The following is a 19,886-nucleotide window of genomic DNA, read 5'->3' on the forward strand; positions in this document are numbered from 1 at the left end:
CCAACCTTTTGAAGCCCCTGGTTTTAATTATACATTTGCCACTTAGCTGGGTTACATCTGTGGATGAAACACTCCCAGTATTTGCCCTAGGAATCAAATATCCACCCCAAGACAAGTGCTTTATGATGCTTGCTTGGGGGTGGCAGACTTGTGCAGAAACCCAAGCCAAGAGAAATAACATATGAAGCAAACTAAACTGGGTATAGCTGGGTAGCAGGGTCACATCATCCACTAAGAGGTCTGGCAGCCAAAGTGATGTCAGGATCTGTTTGGTTAACATTATGGTCTTGTATAGCCATGGTCTGACACAATTTAGGAGAGCAGCAGGTTTCTTTTCCTCATACAAGTTAATGGTTTGAGCCTTAAGCAAAAAGTGCAAAGTAGGTGTTACTATAATTGTTCAGACCAGCCATTATCAATATAGATATTTGAGAAGTAAATAATTTTGTAACACTTTTTTCCTGTAAAAAAAAAATTTCCTGAAAGAGTAATTCATGGCAAAGCTCAGTTTATTTAATGACATAAATAACCATAACTTTATACATCTAACACTAAATAAAAACAGTAGAATGTACAAATCAAATCAATTATGTACAGGAATTCACCAGGAATACTTTATAAATGGACACTTCTCATGAACTTTATTTTTTAAAAAATAAAATTAAATAATATTAATTGCATATTTGCAGCCTGACTTCAGAGAGATTGCAGAAGAGTAGTGAACATCTTAATTTATGAGCTGAAGTTCAAAGGAAAACATAAGGCAACTTCAGACAGACAGGAACAGCAAAGAGAAGAGTGACACTCCCTACTTACCTCATGCTGTTCTGAAAGGGTAAGGCACACTGTGCTAGGAAAGGGGTGCCACAAGTCTGCTTTGATATTCCTGGCTGAGTCTTGCTTAGGAAACAAGATTAGTTGTGATTTGTTTGGTTAGTTATTGTTATTATAGTTGTCAAATGGCAGGCCATCACATCAGTTAAAAAAGCTTTTTTACAGTACGTGAACAAGGTTATGAAATTCAGACTCCCTTCAGCTTCTTCCACAGGTTGGGCAAATAGATAAATGCACCAAAGATTCCATTAAGGTGCCAGTAATATTCCTTTCTTTAAGGAACACAGTAAATACACAGATAGATAACATTCCAGCACTATTTACAGCTATTTTTCCTTGAACATTTCCTCACTTCAGTAATACATAATTATTTGTAAGATACAAACACTGAAGTAAACTTTGAAATTTACCTACTGCTCTTTTAAATGTTTTCATGATAATGGCAGTAGTTTAAGCAGGGTGGCTGTCTCCAGATTCTTGTGCATGCAAAAATTCAAGAGTCAGAGATAGCAGTATTTGTATTTTATTATTAAAGTAATAATTTCATTTTGCTCCATTGGGTAATCAGAAAAGAACACAATTGTCAAGGGCTGCAGGATGCATAAATAATTACTCTGCAGGAAGACCGCGACCTTTGAAATGGTCATCTACAGATTAATTTGGATTCCAGATAGGAACTCCAGCTGCATATTGCTTAAAAAGTTTTCAACAACTGCTTATCTACATGCTTGCAAAGTATAAAAAGTACACTCCATTCCATAACTTAGTAGACAGGTACTGAAATAGTTACGTAAGATGAAAGATAGAAATACTAATTCAAATGAGGTGGTTGCTTCCTCATAGGGTTTGCTTTACTTTTGGTAGTGGATCCATTTCATGGGTAGAACAGTTATATGCATGTTCATCTTCCAGTATCACAGGCTTCTGGCTCCTTGGGTACCTTGCTGCTGTCAGAGTTGCATAACATCTGATAATACTATAGACTGAGAACAAGTTAAAAAATACACTTGTTTGTTCATGTGCGTAGCACCTTCAGTTACCCTGACATATGCTGCTTGCTTAAACACCCAAGCAGCAATAAGATCTTCTGGACACTGGTAATTTTGAGACAAATTTGATTTTTATTCCATATTAGCATTTTCATAGTTCTCTATCCTGATATTGCTACATGTTCCATTTGGGAATTAGCAGGGCTCCTCCTTTCAATACAAGATGTGAATATAAATATACCAAAGAAGTCCAGGTAGGAACCATTAGACCTTTTTGAGAGTCTCTATGTTAAATATAATGCAAAATAAGAAACATCCATCATTAGATTGTATCCTCTGGATACCTACAACAATGCAGGTGATGATTTTGTTTATGCAACCAGGTGTCATTAAACTGAACATGGTTATGTACAGAGGCTGAAGTGTAAGCACCTCCCTCACAAATAAAAAGCAGTTCACTTCTCTAAGCAGTGTCGCTGCAGCGGGCTGTCCTCTGGTCAATGGAAACTCAGAGTCTGTCCCAGAAAACCACTTCCTCAGGCTTCAACAGACCCCTGCCCATTATATGCAAAACATCATACTGAACCTTGGACCTGCCACCCACAACCTGGAATTTAAATAAGTTCTTTAAAACTGGGATTCACACTGCCACTGGTGCATCTACCCAAAGGAAAGCCTTGGATTTTCTGTATGTTGCATGAAGCTCACACTATATGAAGCATTCTGCCATCCCCGTGTCTTGGGGAGTAAACAGACAGCCTCCAATACAGGCAGTATGCTCACAAGCTTGATGAAATGCACGTAAAAACAGAAGTAGAAAAAAGCCACCAGTAACTGTGTATTTCTAATATTTAGCGCAGGCTCTTTTAATGTTTTTTCATTTTTTAAAAGTTTCAGCATGATAAGTACTCCATGACACAGAAAACGTTATTTTTATTTTCATACTTACAGCCAGTGCAGAAATCCTACCCTTCAGAGCCTTGGCTCAAACTGAAGCATCTTAACATTTTCCCTGTAGTATATGGTGCAGTATTTCACCACCAAGACGTTCAGCACTGGGGATTAACCGTTTGAAAACAAGCCTCATGGTAAGCCTCGGATAACCAGCTAAATACTTGGCTCTCACAGATCATAAGATCTCACCCTTGTTGCTCTCCTGAACACTATATTCAGTCTGTCTTTGTAACATGGGCCACTTCTACTTCTACAGTTTCGATGCCCTGCATTGCTTCAGCAATTTTCTGTCCTTGCTGTTGTGCTAGTACATAATTTACCACCTGCATGATGCTTTGGTCAGAAAGAGTAGAGACTGATGTACATTCCTCAGTAGCTGCAACTGCTTCAATGGCTTCAAGTGTCTCTCCTGTCACTACCACAGTCTCAATCTCACTACCACCAACACTGATCTCAGTTTCTCGTTCCTGCATGTCTGCTGCCAAAATGCTGATGGCGTGCTCCACCTGTGTCCCCTGGTTATGAAACTGAAGAGTATCTTTTTCCAGCATGATTTTGCAGGGTACGTAGTCCCTGTGAAACTTGGTCATGTGCTTCCGTAGCGTCCGGGCATCTATGTAAGCTTCATTGCACACTGGGCAGACATATGGTCGCTCCCCAGTATGTGTCCTCACATGGCGCTTCAGCGAACGCGCATCTGCCCAGGCTACTCCACAGGTGAGACATTCAAATGGCTTCACACCTGCTCTCAAAGGGAAAACAAGGAAAATTCCACTGTCAGGAGTTCATAAAAACGTGTTGATAAGAAGCAACAGGAGAACGGCAGTATAAAAGGATAGAAGAAATCCTTTCACTTTTTCCATGTAAGCAGGAGATCCTGTTTGCCATTTCTATGCTACAATATAATGCAAGCGCAAAATCTTACATACAGTGGAAAAATTTTCTGCAAGTGCTCTGCTCAATCTAACTTTTTACTTTTAAAAAATTTATCTTTTTAAAATTCTTTTTAGTGCAGCTTCTCACCTATTTTAAATGCATACCACTTAATGAAGTTCTAGTTATTTTTTGCCAGTGATGGCTTTCTGAAATCACATTTTTACTTCATGAAATTTGGCACATAGATTTACAGAACCAAAGGGTGACTAGAAATGTTTCTATAACCTCTCATCAAACACCAGTGCTTATTTTAGTTTTTTCAACCTACAGTTTTTTCCTCTCCTCCTCCACAGCACATACGTTCAAATACTGCACCTGATATTTGTATAATTCTCCCTTATCAGGTCCGAGTTCTATGGTCTGCAGTATCTAACGAGGCATGTAGGTGGTCACAAACTATTTCAATGATGGCTTTTCCTCTATAACAGTTACTGTAGACTTAGGCTAGCTATCTATTACAGAACACTCTCTGTTTAGGAACAAACACAAAATCTCTATTTCAATAGCAAGACAGCTATTAGATTTACTCATAACAGCTCCTTAAAAGGACAAGTGTTTCATAAAAGTGGTTTTTTTTTCCCCTGAGAGTATATCTAGACTTCCAACACAGCTGGAAAAACCAAATACTCAAATATCATATTTCACATCTAAAGTAAAAATCCACACCCTTTTTTTTATTATCAAATGTTTTCATATTTTCCCCAAACATCACATAGTTTGCTGCTTCTTATAAATCAAGAAGTTGGCCAATTTCCAGCAGTGGTCCTTTTGTTAAATTCAGGCAAATCATTCTGCTGTTTGAAGAATATTTTATTAGCTATGTGCAAGTTTCAAACTGGGGAACATTTTACTCATCCAGTTCTTTGCCAGATATACATCTTTTAATCACTTCTAAAAAAGTTCTTCTTAAAGTTCTATGAAGGACAAATTGTCATTGTCCCTGTGTGCAACTGCAGCTTTAGGAAGATCCCAACTTCTGGGAATCACTGGAAACAAGTTAACTAACCAGGATAAGCCTAAAACTGTTAGAACTGCTTTAAATCTGTTAGAACTTCCATGCTTCTTGCAACACAAGACATACATAGACTACAAGAAACAATTACCCGTTTCTCCATATTTTCAGGAATTGGGGGATGTCATGGCAACTTGTTTTCTACATACCTTCATGATTATTCATGTGTCTCCTATATTCCCGGAGCTGCGTGAATTTTCTTCCACAATGCTCACAAACTCGTTCCAGATTTTGTTTTGCTCTTCCTTTTTTACCATGTGTGGCTTTCTTTACATGTCTTCTGTACAAAGCTTTCTCATAAAATTCCTTACCACATATACTACACCTAAAAAGTGTTGAGAAATCTATTGAAACCATTATGCTATGCTTATGTTATGCTTTTTAAAATACACTTTAATTACAGTAGACAAAGTTTAATGAGAACACTGTCCCATTAAATTACGATCCATAATTAGAAATAATCTTGCTGGATGGAGCTACATTTTCTCTTATTCATAGCCACAAAGCTTTCACTTACCATTCTAGAAAAGTGATATCACATATAAAGCATTTCTAACTTAATTATATTTACTCTTAAAATTTCATATGTATTAGCTCTAGGACTGTACTAGCAGGTTAACAGTTGGACCACACTATCTGAAGTCACCCATCCATTCTCAAGTACTCAAGACCCCAGTCAACATCTATCAATCAGTATTTTAACAAAGGACTAGAAGTTCCTTGTTGACTGGCTGTAGTTCCGTATAACTTCGTACTGATTAGTATATTTCACTTGTTAAATGAATTTCCTCTTACCTATAAGGGTCTGTGACAGAATGAGATTTGACATGAGAATACCAGTCTTTCTTCCAGCTGTAACATTTTCCACAGAACTGGCACTGAAATGGCTTCACACCTAAATGTTTGTTCATATGCTGCCGAAGATCTCGAGCTTCATAGAAACTCTTTTCACACCTATAACAGTAAAAGTTTTAGCATCCCATATAAGATAGATCTTGGTGATCCTGATTTCAAAGGCACTGGAACCCTCCTCTTTAATGGCAGCTGAAGCCATTAAGAAGACAACACTTATTGCACCATCAGCATGATCTCTTTACAAACTATGGAAAATTAAAAGGAACAGCAGCTTATCTGAAAGTCTAGAATATAACTTGGGGACTTCTGAAACACTTTTGTCTGTTACAGGTAACTATATTCTTCCTGTTATTTTTATGGGGAATAATGAAAGTCAAACTAACTGGAAGACATCAGAAATAGGGTCCTTGTAAGTTCTTATGGTAGCAGCTGTTTCTTCTCTTAACCAGTGAGGATTAATTATTGATAAAGATAATTGGGATCTGCTGTTTGTAATGCTCAAAAGTATTTTTTTTTTTAATTAAAACCAAATTGAGAATCCTATAAGCAAGCATCCAAAACTAGTGATACTCATTCTTTAGCTCGCTGCTTGCATACATCTAAATCCAGGTGAACTCCTAGTTTTCCTTCATTTCTACTTTGACATAGTACAACTATGTGAAATTACAAATCACTGGCTCATCTTGGTATGGAAACTACGGAGGTCAGTCAAATTAAAGATATGCTTTCTCCTTTTGAAAGAAATTCTGCTCTTCAGACATCTTTGCCTCACCATCTGCATCTCTTCATCATGTAACACCATATAGCACTGATGGATGCATTTATGATCAAGCTAACTGCAGCTGTCAGTGAGTCTTAATTTACGGTGTTCGCTAAACAAGTGTAAATTGCAGCACGTGATATTTAGATTGCAGAGGAAATTTTCAAATTAAACTGAAACCAGCTATCGCATTAAAAGGTGGCAAGAACCGTTCTTGCAATAGTCTTTTGCCTATGAGCTTACCTCCCTATCTGTCCAACACAGGAGCTTTAAAATCACATCGCTACTGATTACAGATACAAGTGCAACCACAATCATTAGAAAACAACTGTATGAAACTAGAGCTAGGTAACAGTTTAAAGAAAAAAAAAAAAAAAAGCTTTTGCTCTCTAGTTCATGTAGTGACAAAACTGAATTTTTTAATATTATGCTTTAAAAGTCTTAAGTCCAGCTCAGTGAAAACCTTCATGCTACAAAAAGGAGATACTTTTAATATTTAACGTTACTGGGATCATTAATGGCAAAAAAAAATAACCCAACAAAAATAACACCAACCAACTTACTGAGTGCACTGATATCCACGAACTTCAGGCTTTGGCTGGTGCTTCTTTATATGTTTACTGAGTCCTGATGCCCTGTGGAAAGATTTTCCACAGATGGAGCAAAGATACTTGGATTCACCTAACAAATACAAAACAAAACATGTTAAAAAGCCAGGACTCAGTATCTTTGAAGTGCTTTGTGAGAATGTTTTTTCTTCTCGTATAATTTCTCTAAGTACCCATGTTACAAAGAGATACTGGTTTAATTACACAAATATGGAATTTTTAAGTGCATTTTGTATGTGCCAAGGTAAAACACAGAGGGTGAAGCAGCACCTCTAAATTAGAATCATAAAATCATAGAATGGTTAGGGTCAGGAAGATTTAACCTCAGAGATTTAACTTGGCATATTTTCCTCTGAAAGGACAGGCTGAAAGTAAGTGCTCCAGAATATTCCAGCCTGTTGCCTATCTCTGTCTGATTGAAATTACAGAGGCATCTAATACGTACATCAAAACATAGGGATAGACCAACCATGATTCCCTGCTCTCGCATAGAACATCTGCATAATAACATTAAGCTACAGTAAAATAAGCCAGAAAACAAATGTAAAATGACCACTTACATTTATTTCAGCTGTCTGACCAGTATAAATAAAATGAGAAACTACTATGTATTTTTTTCAAACAGTTCCTTTGTCACTGAAGAGCAATGCTAAAGTTCAGCATGTAATAGCCAAAGTAAAAGTGTCTTCTTTCTCATCACTTACCTGTATGAATGCTCATGTGCTCCTGAAGACTTCTTTTTGTGACGAAAGACTTTTCACACAAGTCACACTTGAACTGTTTCTGTACTTCATGGAGAGCCAAGTGCATTTTTAATCCGTGCTTATATGTAAAGGTCTTTCCGCAAACCTAAAAAAAAATAAAAAATAAAAAATAAATCCATATCCAATGGAATAGGACGACAAAAAAAAAAACAACCACCAAACCAAAAAACCAACACATTTTGTAACAGTTGTTTAAACACAACAAAACATCCTGCATTTCTTGGGAACCAGGACAGCCAACCTATGATTTTGCACCAGATTTTGCAGACACTCTTCTAGATACAGAATTGTGAACTTTCTTGATTCAATTTCATTCTAGTTTTCTCACTCTTGAACTACAAGAATTTTTATTAGGAATGCATTCTGAAGTTACCTAAATTAATCTAAATTTAAGGACATGGTGTCAATACTAAAATAGCAAGAAAACATTACTAATCTGATCAGAGAGTAAACAGACTTTCTCATTACCTTGCATGCATGTGGTTTTACACCTGTATGTTTGAGCATATGTATTCTGAGAGAATAGAGCTTAGGTAGAGTTCTCCCACATATATCACATATAAACTCCCGTTTAGTTCTCCCTTTCACAGAGGACGCGCCTGTCTCTTCCACACTGGAAGCTGCAGTGTTCACTTCAGTCTTCCGAGTGTGCCGGACAAGGTGTGCTCGCAGTGAGGCACCGTACTGGAATTCTTTCTTGCACAACTGTGAAGAAAATATTACAACTTTACTTCACATTTAATATTCAAAAATTATTTAAAAAAAAAGGTATTCAAAGGTTTTAAGTATATTAACATGATTAGCCAGGCCTATGACCTGACTCCAATGCGCATTTTATCTCAGGTTAATTCATAGTTGTAATGGCTACTGACAGAACCACTGATTGCTTCCCAGTGAGGCTAACTTGTAGGCTAATCTAAACATAGTTGTATATTTACTGGTAAGGTTAAAAGTAATGCCCACACTAGCACTGTCTTGAGCAGCAAGCATACTCCCACATCACACGGTGCTGTCAGGCCATGTGGTTGCACTGCATTTTACCCTACCCCATGCAGATCAGGGCCACATCCGTCTCTGAAATCCATGAGGAAAATAAATACAGGTATCAAAACAATACAAGAAAAATAATTACTAATGTTGCTACTGAATGAATTTACATAAAGAGGGAGGTTTATAAACAAGAAACTTCCAACTTACTGGACATTTATAATCTTTAGATCTTTCATGTTTCAGTGTGTGCATTATAAGTGCATAGCGTCGCTGGAACACCATTCCACACTCTGAGCATCTGTGCTGAGCTTCTACTTCATTGTTTTCCACAGTGTCTCTTTTGGGCTGCTTCATTTTTTTCCCTCTTTGTACCAGCTTCATGGCAACCTAAGTTGGAAAAACATAACCCCTGAATGAACTTTATTACACCGCATTTCATACTTTCTGTGCAAGTTAGTACTGAAAGCTGATGTTTCTGTGTGTTACTATAATTGCATCTGCTTTTGCTCAGTTTACTTAGTTGCTAGAAAGTTACCCTGTTTAAGTTCATGCAGAACTACAGATCTCATGGTGGGTGAAAAGTGGTCTTGTTTTGAAACCATAAACTGATTATAATTATAGGCAGATAACAACCTATTGGTTCACAGATAACTAACTATTCATCCCTGAGTAACTGCTAAGTGAGAGCTAAGTTACAGATTTACTACAAAGTACTGTCTGTCACATGTTATCTATCAAATCTTTCCAACCTTTTCCTAAACTTCCCTTTCCAACATTTACATTTGCTTTACTACAAAAGTAATCAGATTAAAAAAATGTGGCCTAACTAATTTTTACCAGCCAGCAAAAACTGAGTTATTAAGAACCTGTAAGAAAAATGCAGTATTTAAGCGAGGTTCTTTTTAGTTTAGAGCATCCCAGCATTACTAGTGGTTTGTGGGTTTTTTTTTGTTAGGCAGTACTGTCAGTGCTACCTGGAGCTGTTAATCACACTTTCCTTTGTAGAAATTTGCTGTCAGCTTCTTTAAAAGTCAAACTGTAAGTGACCAGGCTGAAATTTCCTGTATCAGGTATCTTCCCTTCAGGTTTCTGAGAACAAGGCAAGGGAAAAAAGTACAAGTATCCTCATTTCCTCTTCCTGTTCTCTCAGCAAGTGAGGTATTTAACAGTTTTTGCAAATATTCTAGCCCTTCAGCCCTTCCATGTATCTCACAGCCAAACTGAAAATTAACACAGGAGCATCATCTTATTTTTTTTTAACTTTACCGTTGCTCTGAAAACTGATACAAACTTGCTAAATTGTGAAGCCACAAGAATAAATTTTGTTCACTAGATGATTAATAAGAGCTTGGAAAATAATCTGTTCATACAAAGCATATTTCATCCGAAATATCTCCATGGCAACTGCAATTACTGTAATTCAAACGTCAGCAGCATTTTTCCTGCAGCCTCTCTTTCCTGTTATTCTCCCAGCACCAAAACTGGAAGCGTCTCCTTTCCAGTACTTATATGACATCCAGTGCCATGGAGAGGGAGTTGAGGGATACATGAGACAAAAATGTTAAGAGCTATAAAATAAGTCAGGAAAGCAGAAGCCTAGTTCTGAGTTCCTAATTCTGAGCAATTAAATAAATCAATTTCTTTTTTTCCATAGGCAGCCACTGTCTGCAGACCTCATCTGTCAAGGGGCCAGATTTAAAAACTGCAACGTTAACAGGAGGTTAAGATAGACATTCCCGCTCCCAAAACAGGAAAAAGCTTTGTCCTTCTCCAACCACTGTATATAGGTTGCTCAGCTATTTTGCTTGTGCTCGTTTTAACATCTGGGTTTTAACTTGTCCATCTGTGAAAGTAGACTAATGCTACAATTTCTATTTACAAGGGTGTTGTAATGACAAAGAACTATCCCCCTGGTGGGGACTAGTGGCTCTTGTATGTAAGTGTCTCACAGAACACCCCTGGAAATTAACACTTCAGATTTAGAAATTTATCTGACATGCAGTGAGTAAAACAAAAGGTACTGTCACAAAAGTGGATGTATTAATGCTCAGTGAGATGATGTCAGCTGCTCATTGGCACTAAAAAAGGAAAAACTGAAAGAAAAAGACTGAGACCACCACTTAATTAAAAAAAACCCATAAAATAACAACAAACCCACCCTTCTTCCCCCCCCCCCCCCGAAAAAACCTAATTCAATTACTAAACACTTAATAGGTCAAAGTGCTAGAGTTTCTAATATCAGTGCTCTCTGAACATTTTTTAACTGACCACAATCCAAAGGACTACATTAATGTGACTCACGACTGTGTCCTAAGATCTAATTAGGATGTCAAATTTTTCATCCCCAATGCTCTGTTTTCAAGTCTTAATAGAACTCACGGGTCTATTTTTCCAATAGGTCTCATTTTTCTAATAGGTAAATACACTTGTGTACAAATGACATACACACATGCTAATTAAGTATTAAATTTCCAAATCATTGAAGAATTTGAGGGAGAAGATACACCTTCTGTCCAACCAGAAGATACTCAAGCTGGGCTAAGGTCACTTAGCATTCTAAAGATCTTTAATATGGAAAGAATTTTGGTGCCAGTGTCTGGTCTGTTTTAGGGTTCTTGTTTTGCAGAACTGTCACATCTTGGAAGTTACTTTAGTTTTTTAGTAATACTAATTGCTCAATAAAGAAAAACATTGGCAAGACAGCTCTCGGAAACAGCAAAGTCCTTTCAGACTGGTCTTGAAACAAAGGCCTGAAACAGATAGAATACCTGCTGTATTGCAGATTTAGTGTTTGCCTTTCTATTTTGGAGTTTCTTTTCAATTCCTTTATGCAATCTGATATAGCCCCCTTCACTAACAGAACGCTGACGTAGCCTGCTTTTGTAAGTATCATCTTGGCTTTCTGGTTGTAAATCTGAAATGCTCTGTTCTTTACTTTGACTGCCACATGTCTGCTTGAGTGTTTCTGAGGAGTCTTCAGAAGCCGTGTCCACATTTGCTTTACCACTTTCATTTTGATCAGTCTCAATTTCCATTTGACTCTGTGTGTCCACGACTTCCGCAGCCAATGGCTCTGCCTCTACAACAGACACAGTGCTATTCGCAATGCTCTTCAGCAGCTGTATCTTGACATAATTTTCAGTTGTTTCACACTGCTCCATAGGCTTTGGAAGATCATTCAGAGTGACCTTTGCAGGCTCTGGGGGCAGGAGGTCAGGCTGCGATGCTGCTGCCTCCTCTGTCCCAGCAGAGGAAGAAGCTCTGTTCACTGCTACTGGCACTTCACTGACTGCGAGCCCAGGCTGCTCAGCACCGTCCATAGGCTGCATCTCAACTTCAGTGTGCTCTGCTAAATTTTGCACTGACTCTACTGTTTGAATATCTCCCTTTTGGTACACTGTAATTTGCTTCTCTTCCATCTGTTTGTGCACGTTTTCACAGATTTCAAGGACTTCTGACATGAAGAGGTGCCGGGCAAGCATGGCGACTTCTGCCATACTACAGAAGTCAAAGGTTAGTTCTGAAGTATAAGCAAATTCCAAAAGAGGCAGGAAACTGGACTTGCAGAACCCTACAAGGAATAAAACAAGAACAAACACTGATGACCTTGAATTACATAAAAATATCCCATGAAGGTTACAACAATTCATCTTCAACATGGTTAAGATGAAATTTAGAGCAAAACACCTTTGCAAGTAACACTGAAGCCTCTCCACTGGGACTCAATTAATAGTAATTTACACAAAAGCATCCTGGTTGTGTATTTTCTATGTGGAAGTAAGCTTAGACAACTTTTCCAACAAGTAGAACGGAGGTTCTATAAGATTCTCTAGCAGAGTGTTTCGAGATGCTGTGAGAGCCACAATATAAACCTAATTTAACCTAAGTCTTTCTGGACATGCCATGTTCAGAAAGTATTCAAGACTCAAGTAACAACTGGCGTGGCAGAAAAATATGACAAGAAAGAGGCTAATGAGAAAAATAAATATATGGATTTAGATAGAAATGCTTAAAACCAAGCATTTGATGTAATTTTCCACAGTTTTGTAAACTGTAAATCAGATATTTAATTCTGAGTACCTTCTGGACAATCGTATTAGATATCTATTGTTCATGCAGACACAGTTAAGAAGCTAATGGAAAAGCAATGCAGTAGGCATATGTTCTGTACAGTAATTTTCATTGCTACAAAGCTAATTTTAGAACATTTATTTTAAGATGGTCTCCTATCTTGAAGTTACCAGAAGGTCTGAGAAATAAGCAGAAACATGTATAATAGTGTTTCACAGACACATAAAACAATTTAGTATTTGTACAGCTAAACAGCTCTCCAAGTAGCTAGTCAAGATGCCCTCTTGATGTATTCATGCATTTGATTATGTTCCTTTTAATGTTTGTGACTATACAAGGAGGAAACACACCTAAGCAAGGTAAAAATCAATTCAAAGCTTCTCAGAAATTTTAAGATGAAATACCAATGTCCATCCAACATGGAAGATCAGATTATGCAAAACCAGAGTAAACACTTTAGCATTAAAACACACACAAAATACTTTGAGATTAAAAGAGAGAAAAAGGCAAGATAAAATATGTGGCTGTCTTGAACACTCAGAAAAAGACTGAATCAAATACCATGCACCTTACTTAGGATATTATGATTTCTAGCTTCAAAACCCACAATTCACCTGACAGATCCACTACAGCTTCATGACTAGTGACAGCTCCCTTTTCAATGAAGAGCTCTCGGAAGTACTCGCTGCTGGCTGCCAACACAGATTTGTGAGCTTTGTACTCCTCTCCTTCAATCAGCAGAGTCACATCACAGAACTGATTGGAAAGCCTCTGCTGATTCAGTTGGTTTAAGACTGACAGACAATGTCTGGAAGATGACTGCTTCACAAGGCCCTTACTGTCAACCTGTTACAAACAAAATTATGAGAACTTAATTACATTTGGACTCTGTCTTTTTAAGCATTCACACTGAAACACATAAAAGGTTTATCTTCTGCAATCGTATATTGCAGTATTATAATTTTGATACTGAGCATTATTTCAAGCCTGTATAATATACAGCTTAACTTTACCATTATTTTTTTTCTTTAAATGCACCAAGGTTCACCCTCCCTCCAAAAACGGTTAAAAAACAACTGGAAAAAAATGGGAAAACATGGACACTCAAACAGTTATTTGATCATATTTTTCAATACTGCAATCTGAAATTGCTTCTAGATTCAAAGGTCTTTACATGTATATGAACCCCCAGTTATCAACAGGAATTGTATATATACATATAGCATCACTTATTAAGGAACAAATATAGATTCCATGAGAATCTGGTATGTGATGGTTTATTACTTTTACTTTTGCAATTAATTTTCCCTTGGGTCCTACATGCATTAATAGAAGTCAGGGTGATTTTATTTTCCAAAGATGACATACTGTAATTAATTTCATATATACCAGTAATCTGTTCCTACATATTGAGTATCTCTGGCAAATTTATGTCATCTTATTATTACAAGATTATCACAACAATTGAAAATCAGTATGTGACTAGGAACGCATTAACAACCATCTTACATACATTCAGATGTAAACAATGGTACTTACAAATACAAGTTCATGCTTTGCTATTGGCTTCTTCTTCACAGGTTTTGGGGATGCAGCTGGAATTGACACCACATTACTCAATTCATCATCTGTTTCATTACTGTCTTCCTGAGATTTTGCATCCAGTCCTAGTTCCTCCAGCATTTCAGAAGGATCTGACAGAGATCTAGACCGATCTAGCCTTTCCTGGCACTTGCTGCATTCTTTAATGTAATCTTTAACCTGCTTAAGAATACCTAAGAAAAATTAATGGAACTTAATTAAGCTTCCGGTCTTCATTTGTTTACCTTAAACATAAAATTAAATATGTGATTAGCAAAGCAGTACTACACACTTACTGAGAAAAACCAAATCAGTCACCTACCCTTTTCCTTCTCTGACTTTTTACCAGTTCTGCTTCTCTCACACCATTGTATGCTATTGCGTGTCACTACTGTAATCCATCATTAATTTGAGATAGAACATTTAAAACATCACTATATCAAACAGACTCTTAGAATTTTAAGGCTACAAAAAATATTTGTATTTATACATTCACCCTAAGAATCCCAAGGCAATGAAAGCTGTAACCTAGTCCTGCATTTAGTCCATGAAAGTGTACCTCAGCTTGTCCTTACTGAAGGGAACCAGAATTGGAAGGCTCACCTAAAGGCTTTTGTAAAATTAGAACAAACTGTGTTATATGCAATTATATGTATTATTAACACCAATTTAAATCACTTGCTTATGATTTTAGGATTTAAATAAATTAATTTCCCACTAGTACTTTAGCTGGAGAAACAAATAATTTTAGATACCCAATAGTTCTTAAGCTCAGGGTCCTCCTCTAGGTACCAATGCATTTTCAGTGTACGGCTTTCAATCCAAATTTTTTTTTTTCACTAGGATAATATAAAAGCATACATAACAACAGCTATGCCTCTATAGTTCAAAATGTAGCATAGTTCTAAAACTTGGCTGGCATACAGAGTTAAAGTTGCCCTGCTCACATCTTTTCAGGGCATGAAATGCACTATGTTACATATACATATCTCTATAAGGATCAGGAAAATGCAGACTTTAGGCAACACAAGATATTCCAAACCAAGAGACATTCATGGCCATTTCAAACACTTTTATGTTTCTTTGATTTTATCTGAAACCAGGACTAGTTCTCAGGACAGAAGATCTCTGGTCTTCATATATCGAACACCCTTCCTGGCCACCAGGTCACACTCCAGCCCATTGCTTCCCAATTACAGAGCAGACAGACACAACAGATTGGAACTCACCTCAGGATGATAACTGCGTCAAAGCTACTGTCCAGTAGTAGCAGAAGAGTATTATAACAACAGGACAAATAAGTGTTTTATATGAGAGACAGGTAAGAAATGTAACATTTGAACTGAAAGCAGGCAATGCATTTTAGTATTTTCAGTGCAAGAGAAATAAGAGACTACAGGTTGTGCAAACAAAGGTAGCCAATAACATCACAAGATGAAGAATATAGAATATGGAATGCCCTCTTCTGATGAAAAGATATACTGAGGTCCATTCAGGAACTTTCCAGCACAGGATAACAGTAGATGCTAGAACAGCCCAATACTAGGCAAACAGTAAGAACCCAGATAAAGGTAAGGAGGCCACCATTCAGAAAGGATGTCTTTAAGACACCAAATTCTTTTTCACATTGAAGATTTTCAAGTCAATGAGATCTGTACAGGAAAGATGGGCTGCAGCTAGACCAAAAAGTTTCCAAATTACGATAGTGAAAACTAAAGCTGAAATTACAGACTTGCTGACTGATGGATTAAAAAAAAAAAAAAAAGGCAGAACAAGAGAAGCAGTACAAGCAGAATCTGGGCCCTGAGCAACTGAAATGCAGGATATTTGTTTAATAGATACACAAGACTAAAAGCAGAACATCATATCCAGAGGGAATACAGATACAAAGTCATTGCCTCAGCCAAAAGACGGCGCTGATTGGGAATTGTTGCTGTTCATATACTACCATTTCTAACAGCTCAGGAACCAACTGAGAATTAGTCTTTTCAGCTTGTCATTGAAAGAAAGCGACAAATATAACAAGAGCCAGGGCTACAAACCATCACTGGATACCCTGCTATTTAAATGTGCACAGCATCCACATGGTAGTGGGAAAAGGTATTACGAGCTTAAAAGCTGAATTAACTGGGTCACATGCATCTGTAAGATGCACACAAGTTGAGAAACTGCCACCTTAAGCAGGCTGGCCGCAACACTTGAATGGGGACAGCATGCGCTGTGCTTCCATAGACTCAAAAGCCCCCTGCTAAGTAAGAAGCCACAAGACAATGTGCTAACCAAGGTATAATTTATACAGCGAAGCGGGGCCTGCCTGTTCAGGAGTGACTCGCGGTCGCAGCCTACAGACCACGAAGTGTTTCAAAATACCAGTCAAACAGCGACAGTCCCCTACTGCTTTCCTTAGGGAGCGCACGCAGCTATCCCTCTCCACATGCCCGGCGCCTAGAAACCCTGGCTCTACCAGCCACCTCTCCCTGCCTCTGCTGGACTTCTCCCGCCGCTCACCTCGCCACCAGTACTTCTGCGAGAGCCCCTGCCAGGTCTGCAGGCGGGTGCGGTGGGAGCCGTCGGGCGCCAGGTGCGCGGCGCGGATGAGGCGGGCGCGGCGCTCGGCCTGCAGCACCACCTCCAACTCGGCGAAGCGCTGCTGGTCCCGCTGCCGCCGCTGGTAGTACAAGGTCCCGCCGCGCACCACGTAGCAGGCAGCTGCCTTACGGATCTTGCGCTTGGCGTTGCCCTCCGTACCCGGCGCGTACGGTTCCCGTTCATTGGTCAGGTACCGGAGTATGGCCAGGTAGCTCTCCTCGCTGGACATGGCGGGGCAGGGGGAGACGGGGACGGGGGAGTGAAAGGGTCAGCCTCAGCGCCGGTTTTCCCGCTGACCGCCTGGCAAGGGCAAGGCGCTCTCGGCGGGTGGCAGGAGGGTCAGGCACTCGCCCCCAGGGCGGAGGTGGCTGCGGGGCAGCGTCTCCGCGCGGGACAGGGCGCGCCCGTGTCAGTCACAAGCGGGGGGCCCGTGGAGGGGGTAAACCGCCGGCGCTCGTAGGGGTTCCGCGGGGCTGCGGGGTCGTCTCCCGAGGCAGGGAAGAGCATGCGCTGCCGGGGGAACGGAGGATCGAGGCGTCCTGTGCCTACGCCGGCCCCTCGCCCAGGCGCAGGGAGGCTGGTCCGGCGGGAGCCGGGCCCGGGGAGGAACTGGAGTTTCGCAGCCAGCGGCGGCGGGTGGGAGCGAGAAGCCCGGACAGCAGCAGCAACGGAAAGACAAAATGGCTGCTGCACAAGAGGAAGTGACGTCAGAATCCCGCGCGGATGGGAAGGGGCGGGAGCTCAGTGAAGGAGCAGCTGGTAGGGGGAACGAAGCCGCCATCTTGGGACAGGGAAAAGGAGAAGACCGAGCGGAAGGCTAGCGCGGCCATCTTAGAGCTGGGCAAAACCTGTGAGAGTGGGCATGGCTATGGTATCACGAGCTGGGGCTATTAAGTGAATACTTCTATAGCGCTAGCTCCGAAACAAACAGGTTCAAAATCGCGTTGGGAGTACTAGAGACTGAAAAATTAGAGTGATTTTACATTGTAGTATGAGCACTCCTCTCAGGAGCAGCACATCTGTTGACAGTTGCATGAGAATGGGCAGAGTGGCACAGCAGTACATCTTGGTGCGTCGAGTATGCTCCTTTTTGATTTGTAAAACTGAAGAAAGAAAATCTTTTGAAAGTACCTGCTGTTTTTCCGTGTCCAAATTCCAATCTGATTTTGTTTTACACCCATAATGAGAGACATGAGTTGCAGGGTGCTTGCACCTGGCCAGGAGCATAGCCAGCAGTGACTCTGTGCTTAGTACTTGCAAGATGGCTTCTGAAGTACTGCAGTCCCACCGCAAGTACAAAGATACTGACTGGATGGAGTGACTCCAGCAGAAGGTTGCAAAGGCTATCAGGGATGAAAGCATGAGGGATGAAGAGAGGCTGAGAGACAGGCCTTTTCAGCCTTAAAAAGGCAAGGTTTTGTGAGGACCTTGCTGCTGTCCACAGCTACATCACCAGAGGTTACAGAGATGGTGGAAGCAAACTCTTGTCACAGTTATGTAGCCATTGTCAACAGGTACAGGTTAGAACACTTGAAATTAAGGGGGTTTTATTTTTAAACTGTTATTGTCAAATACTAGAACAGGCTGCCCCAAGAGGCTGTGGAACCTCTGTCTTTTGAATTCGTTACTCAGCTGAGCAACCTGATCTAAATAGACATGCTTTAAGAGTTGGACCAGATGACCTCTGGAGATCCTTTGCAATCTTAATTACTATGTGCATCTATGAAAAATTTGTGTTCCATTTTTTGTGATTAGTAGGGTATCAATTGCATTAAACACAACTTAATTATTTCAGTGGTAATTCATGGCATAACATCTGTGTTTGAGCTGAACAATGTGCAGTTACACCAGGTTAATGCCCTTCTCTCAACAGCCTGTCTCACTCAGTTGAAGCATAGCTTGTGAGAAGAGTACCCTTATGGGCTGTTACTTTTTACTCTGTCTCACAATGTTAGTCAGAACTCATGAACAGCAAGGAAGAGTAATCTTAAAGAGTATTTCTGTGCAGTAACACCAGGCAGCCAAAGCCTGCAAATCTCAAAGCATTAGCATATACTGATTCATTAATTTGTCATAGCCGAGAATTCTTACATATCATTCATGGTACTTCAAGATCATTAGTAAAAACTCATTTTGCCTTTCAGCTTTTCAGCTGAAAACTTTTGCAAGCATGCATGCCATGCATCATGTGTTTTATACAAGATGCTGATACAACCAGGATTTTATGTAACTGTCATCAGCATAGGTAACTTTCAGTGTTTTTAGTCTTCAATTTTAAATTATTAAAAATTATTTTAATGATTAAATATTAATTTCCCTACAGTGAGCAATTTCCTTCCCTTCTTTTCACCTCGTTTAAAAGCTTTCAGTTTAATTCTGAACATGAATAGCTCCTACCCTTTTTTTTTCCAAACAGCAAAAAGCACAATTGTTTGGAAGATAATGGCATAAATGCCACTAATGTAATGAAACTCATCCCATTTTAAATGGGTTACAACCTTCATCCAGACCCAGATCTATTTTATTAATAAACTCAAAGCAAAGTATAACTCAAAATATAACTCATAATCCAAAACCAATGTTTCTGAAGCCCAAAGGTACAGGAAGCAAAACCATTAATCAGTCAGCTGCTTTCTTGACTAGTGTAGGAAGAGAACAAAGCAAGCACTTACAGCTCTTTTAAAGCCAAGAGGCACTAAGATGTGAATCAATAGAGAAGGAACTGATCCAAAAAATAGAGGTTTGTTTTCCCTTTGCTTCCAGTAAGTCAGAGGATGCTGCTGTACCACAGTAATTACTGCGCATCAAAACTACAGCAAAGCCAGGACACCCTAACTAGTGTAAATACTGAAGCAGAGATACATACTTTATGTGAAAAATGGAATAGCCACGCCCCCTAGGGGTGGGGAATTACTAAGGCAAGCCCTATCTGCATTCACAGTT

The 19,886-nt window shown here is 39.3% G+C and overlaps 1 protein-coding gene across 1 annotated transcript; it reads right to left on the minus strand.

Annotated features, from left to right (window-relative positions):
* Window positions 1–651: 651 nt before the first annotated feature.
* On the minus strand, window positions 652–17,632 carry ZBTB11 (zinc finger and BTB domain containing 11). Its single transcript, XM_005151579.3, has 11 exons — window positions 16,863–17,632; window positions 14,313–14,548; window positions 13,388–13,619; window positions 11,471–12,273; window positions 8,910–9,089; window positions 8,181–8,417; window positions 7,653–7,797; window positions 6,904–7,021; window positions 5,521–5,679; window positions 4,875–5,050; window positions 652–3,519 (listed from the first exon to the last, which is right to left on the minus strand). Exons 1-11 carry the CDS (start codon window positions 17,170–17,172, stop codon window positions 2,993–2,995), a joined length of 3,123 nt encoding a protein of 1,040 aa, XP_005151636.1. The 5' UTR covers window positions 17,173–17,632; the 3' UTR covers window positions 652–2,992.
* Between the last annotated feature and the right edge of the window lie 2,254 nt (window positions 17,633–19,886).

Source organism: Melopsittacus undulatus, chromosome 2, assembly GCF_012275295.1.
Source record: "Melopsittacus undulatus isolate bMelUnd1 chromosome 2, bMelUnd1.mat.Z, whole genome shotgun sequence".
In the NCBI taxonomy this organism is placed as follows: domain Eukaryota; kingdom Metazoa; phylum Chordata; class Aves; order Psittaciformes; family Psittaculidae; genus Melopsittacus; species Melopsittacus undulatus.

What these genes read in the sequence shown, in the direction of transcription:
- ZBTB11 (XM_005151579.3), bottom strand. Translation starts at nt 17,172, where the DNA reads ATGTCCAGCGAGGAGAGCTACCTGGCCATACTCCGGTACCTGACCAAT. An exon ending in CTAAAGATTATAAATGTCCA is followed by an intron (nt 8,418 to 8,909) that starts GTAAGTTGGAAG and finishes TTTTCTTCACAG; the next exon opens with TTGTGCAAGAAAGAATTCCA. An exon ending in TCTGTCACAGACCCTTATAG is followed by an intron (nt 5,051 to 5,520) that starts GTAAGAGGAAAT and finishes AACACTTTTTAG; the next exon opens with GTGTAGTATATGTGGTAAGG.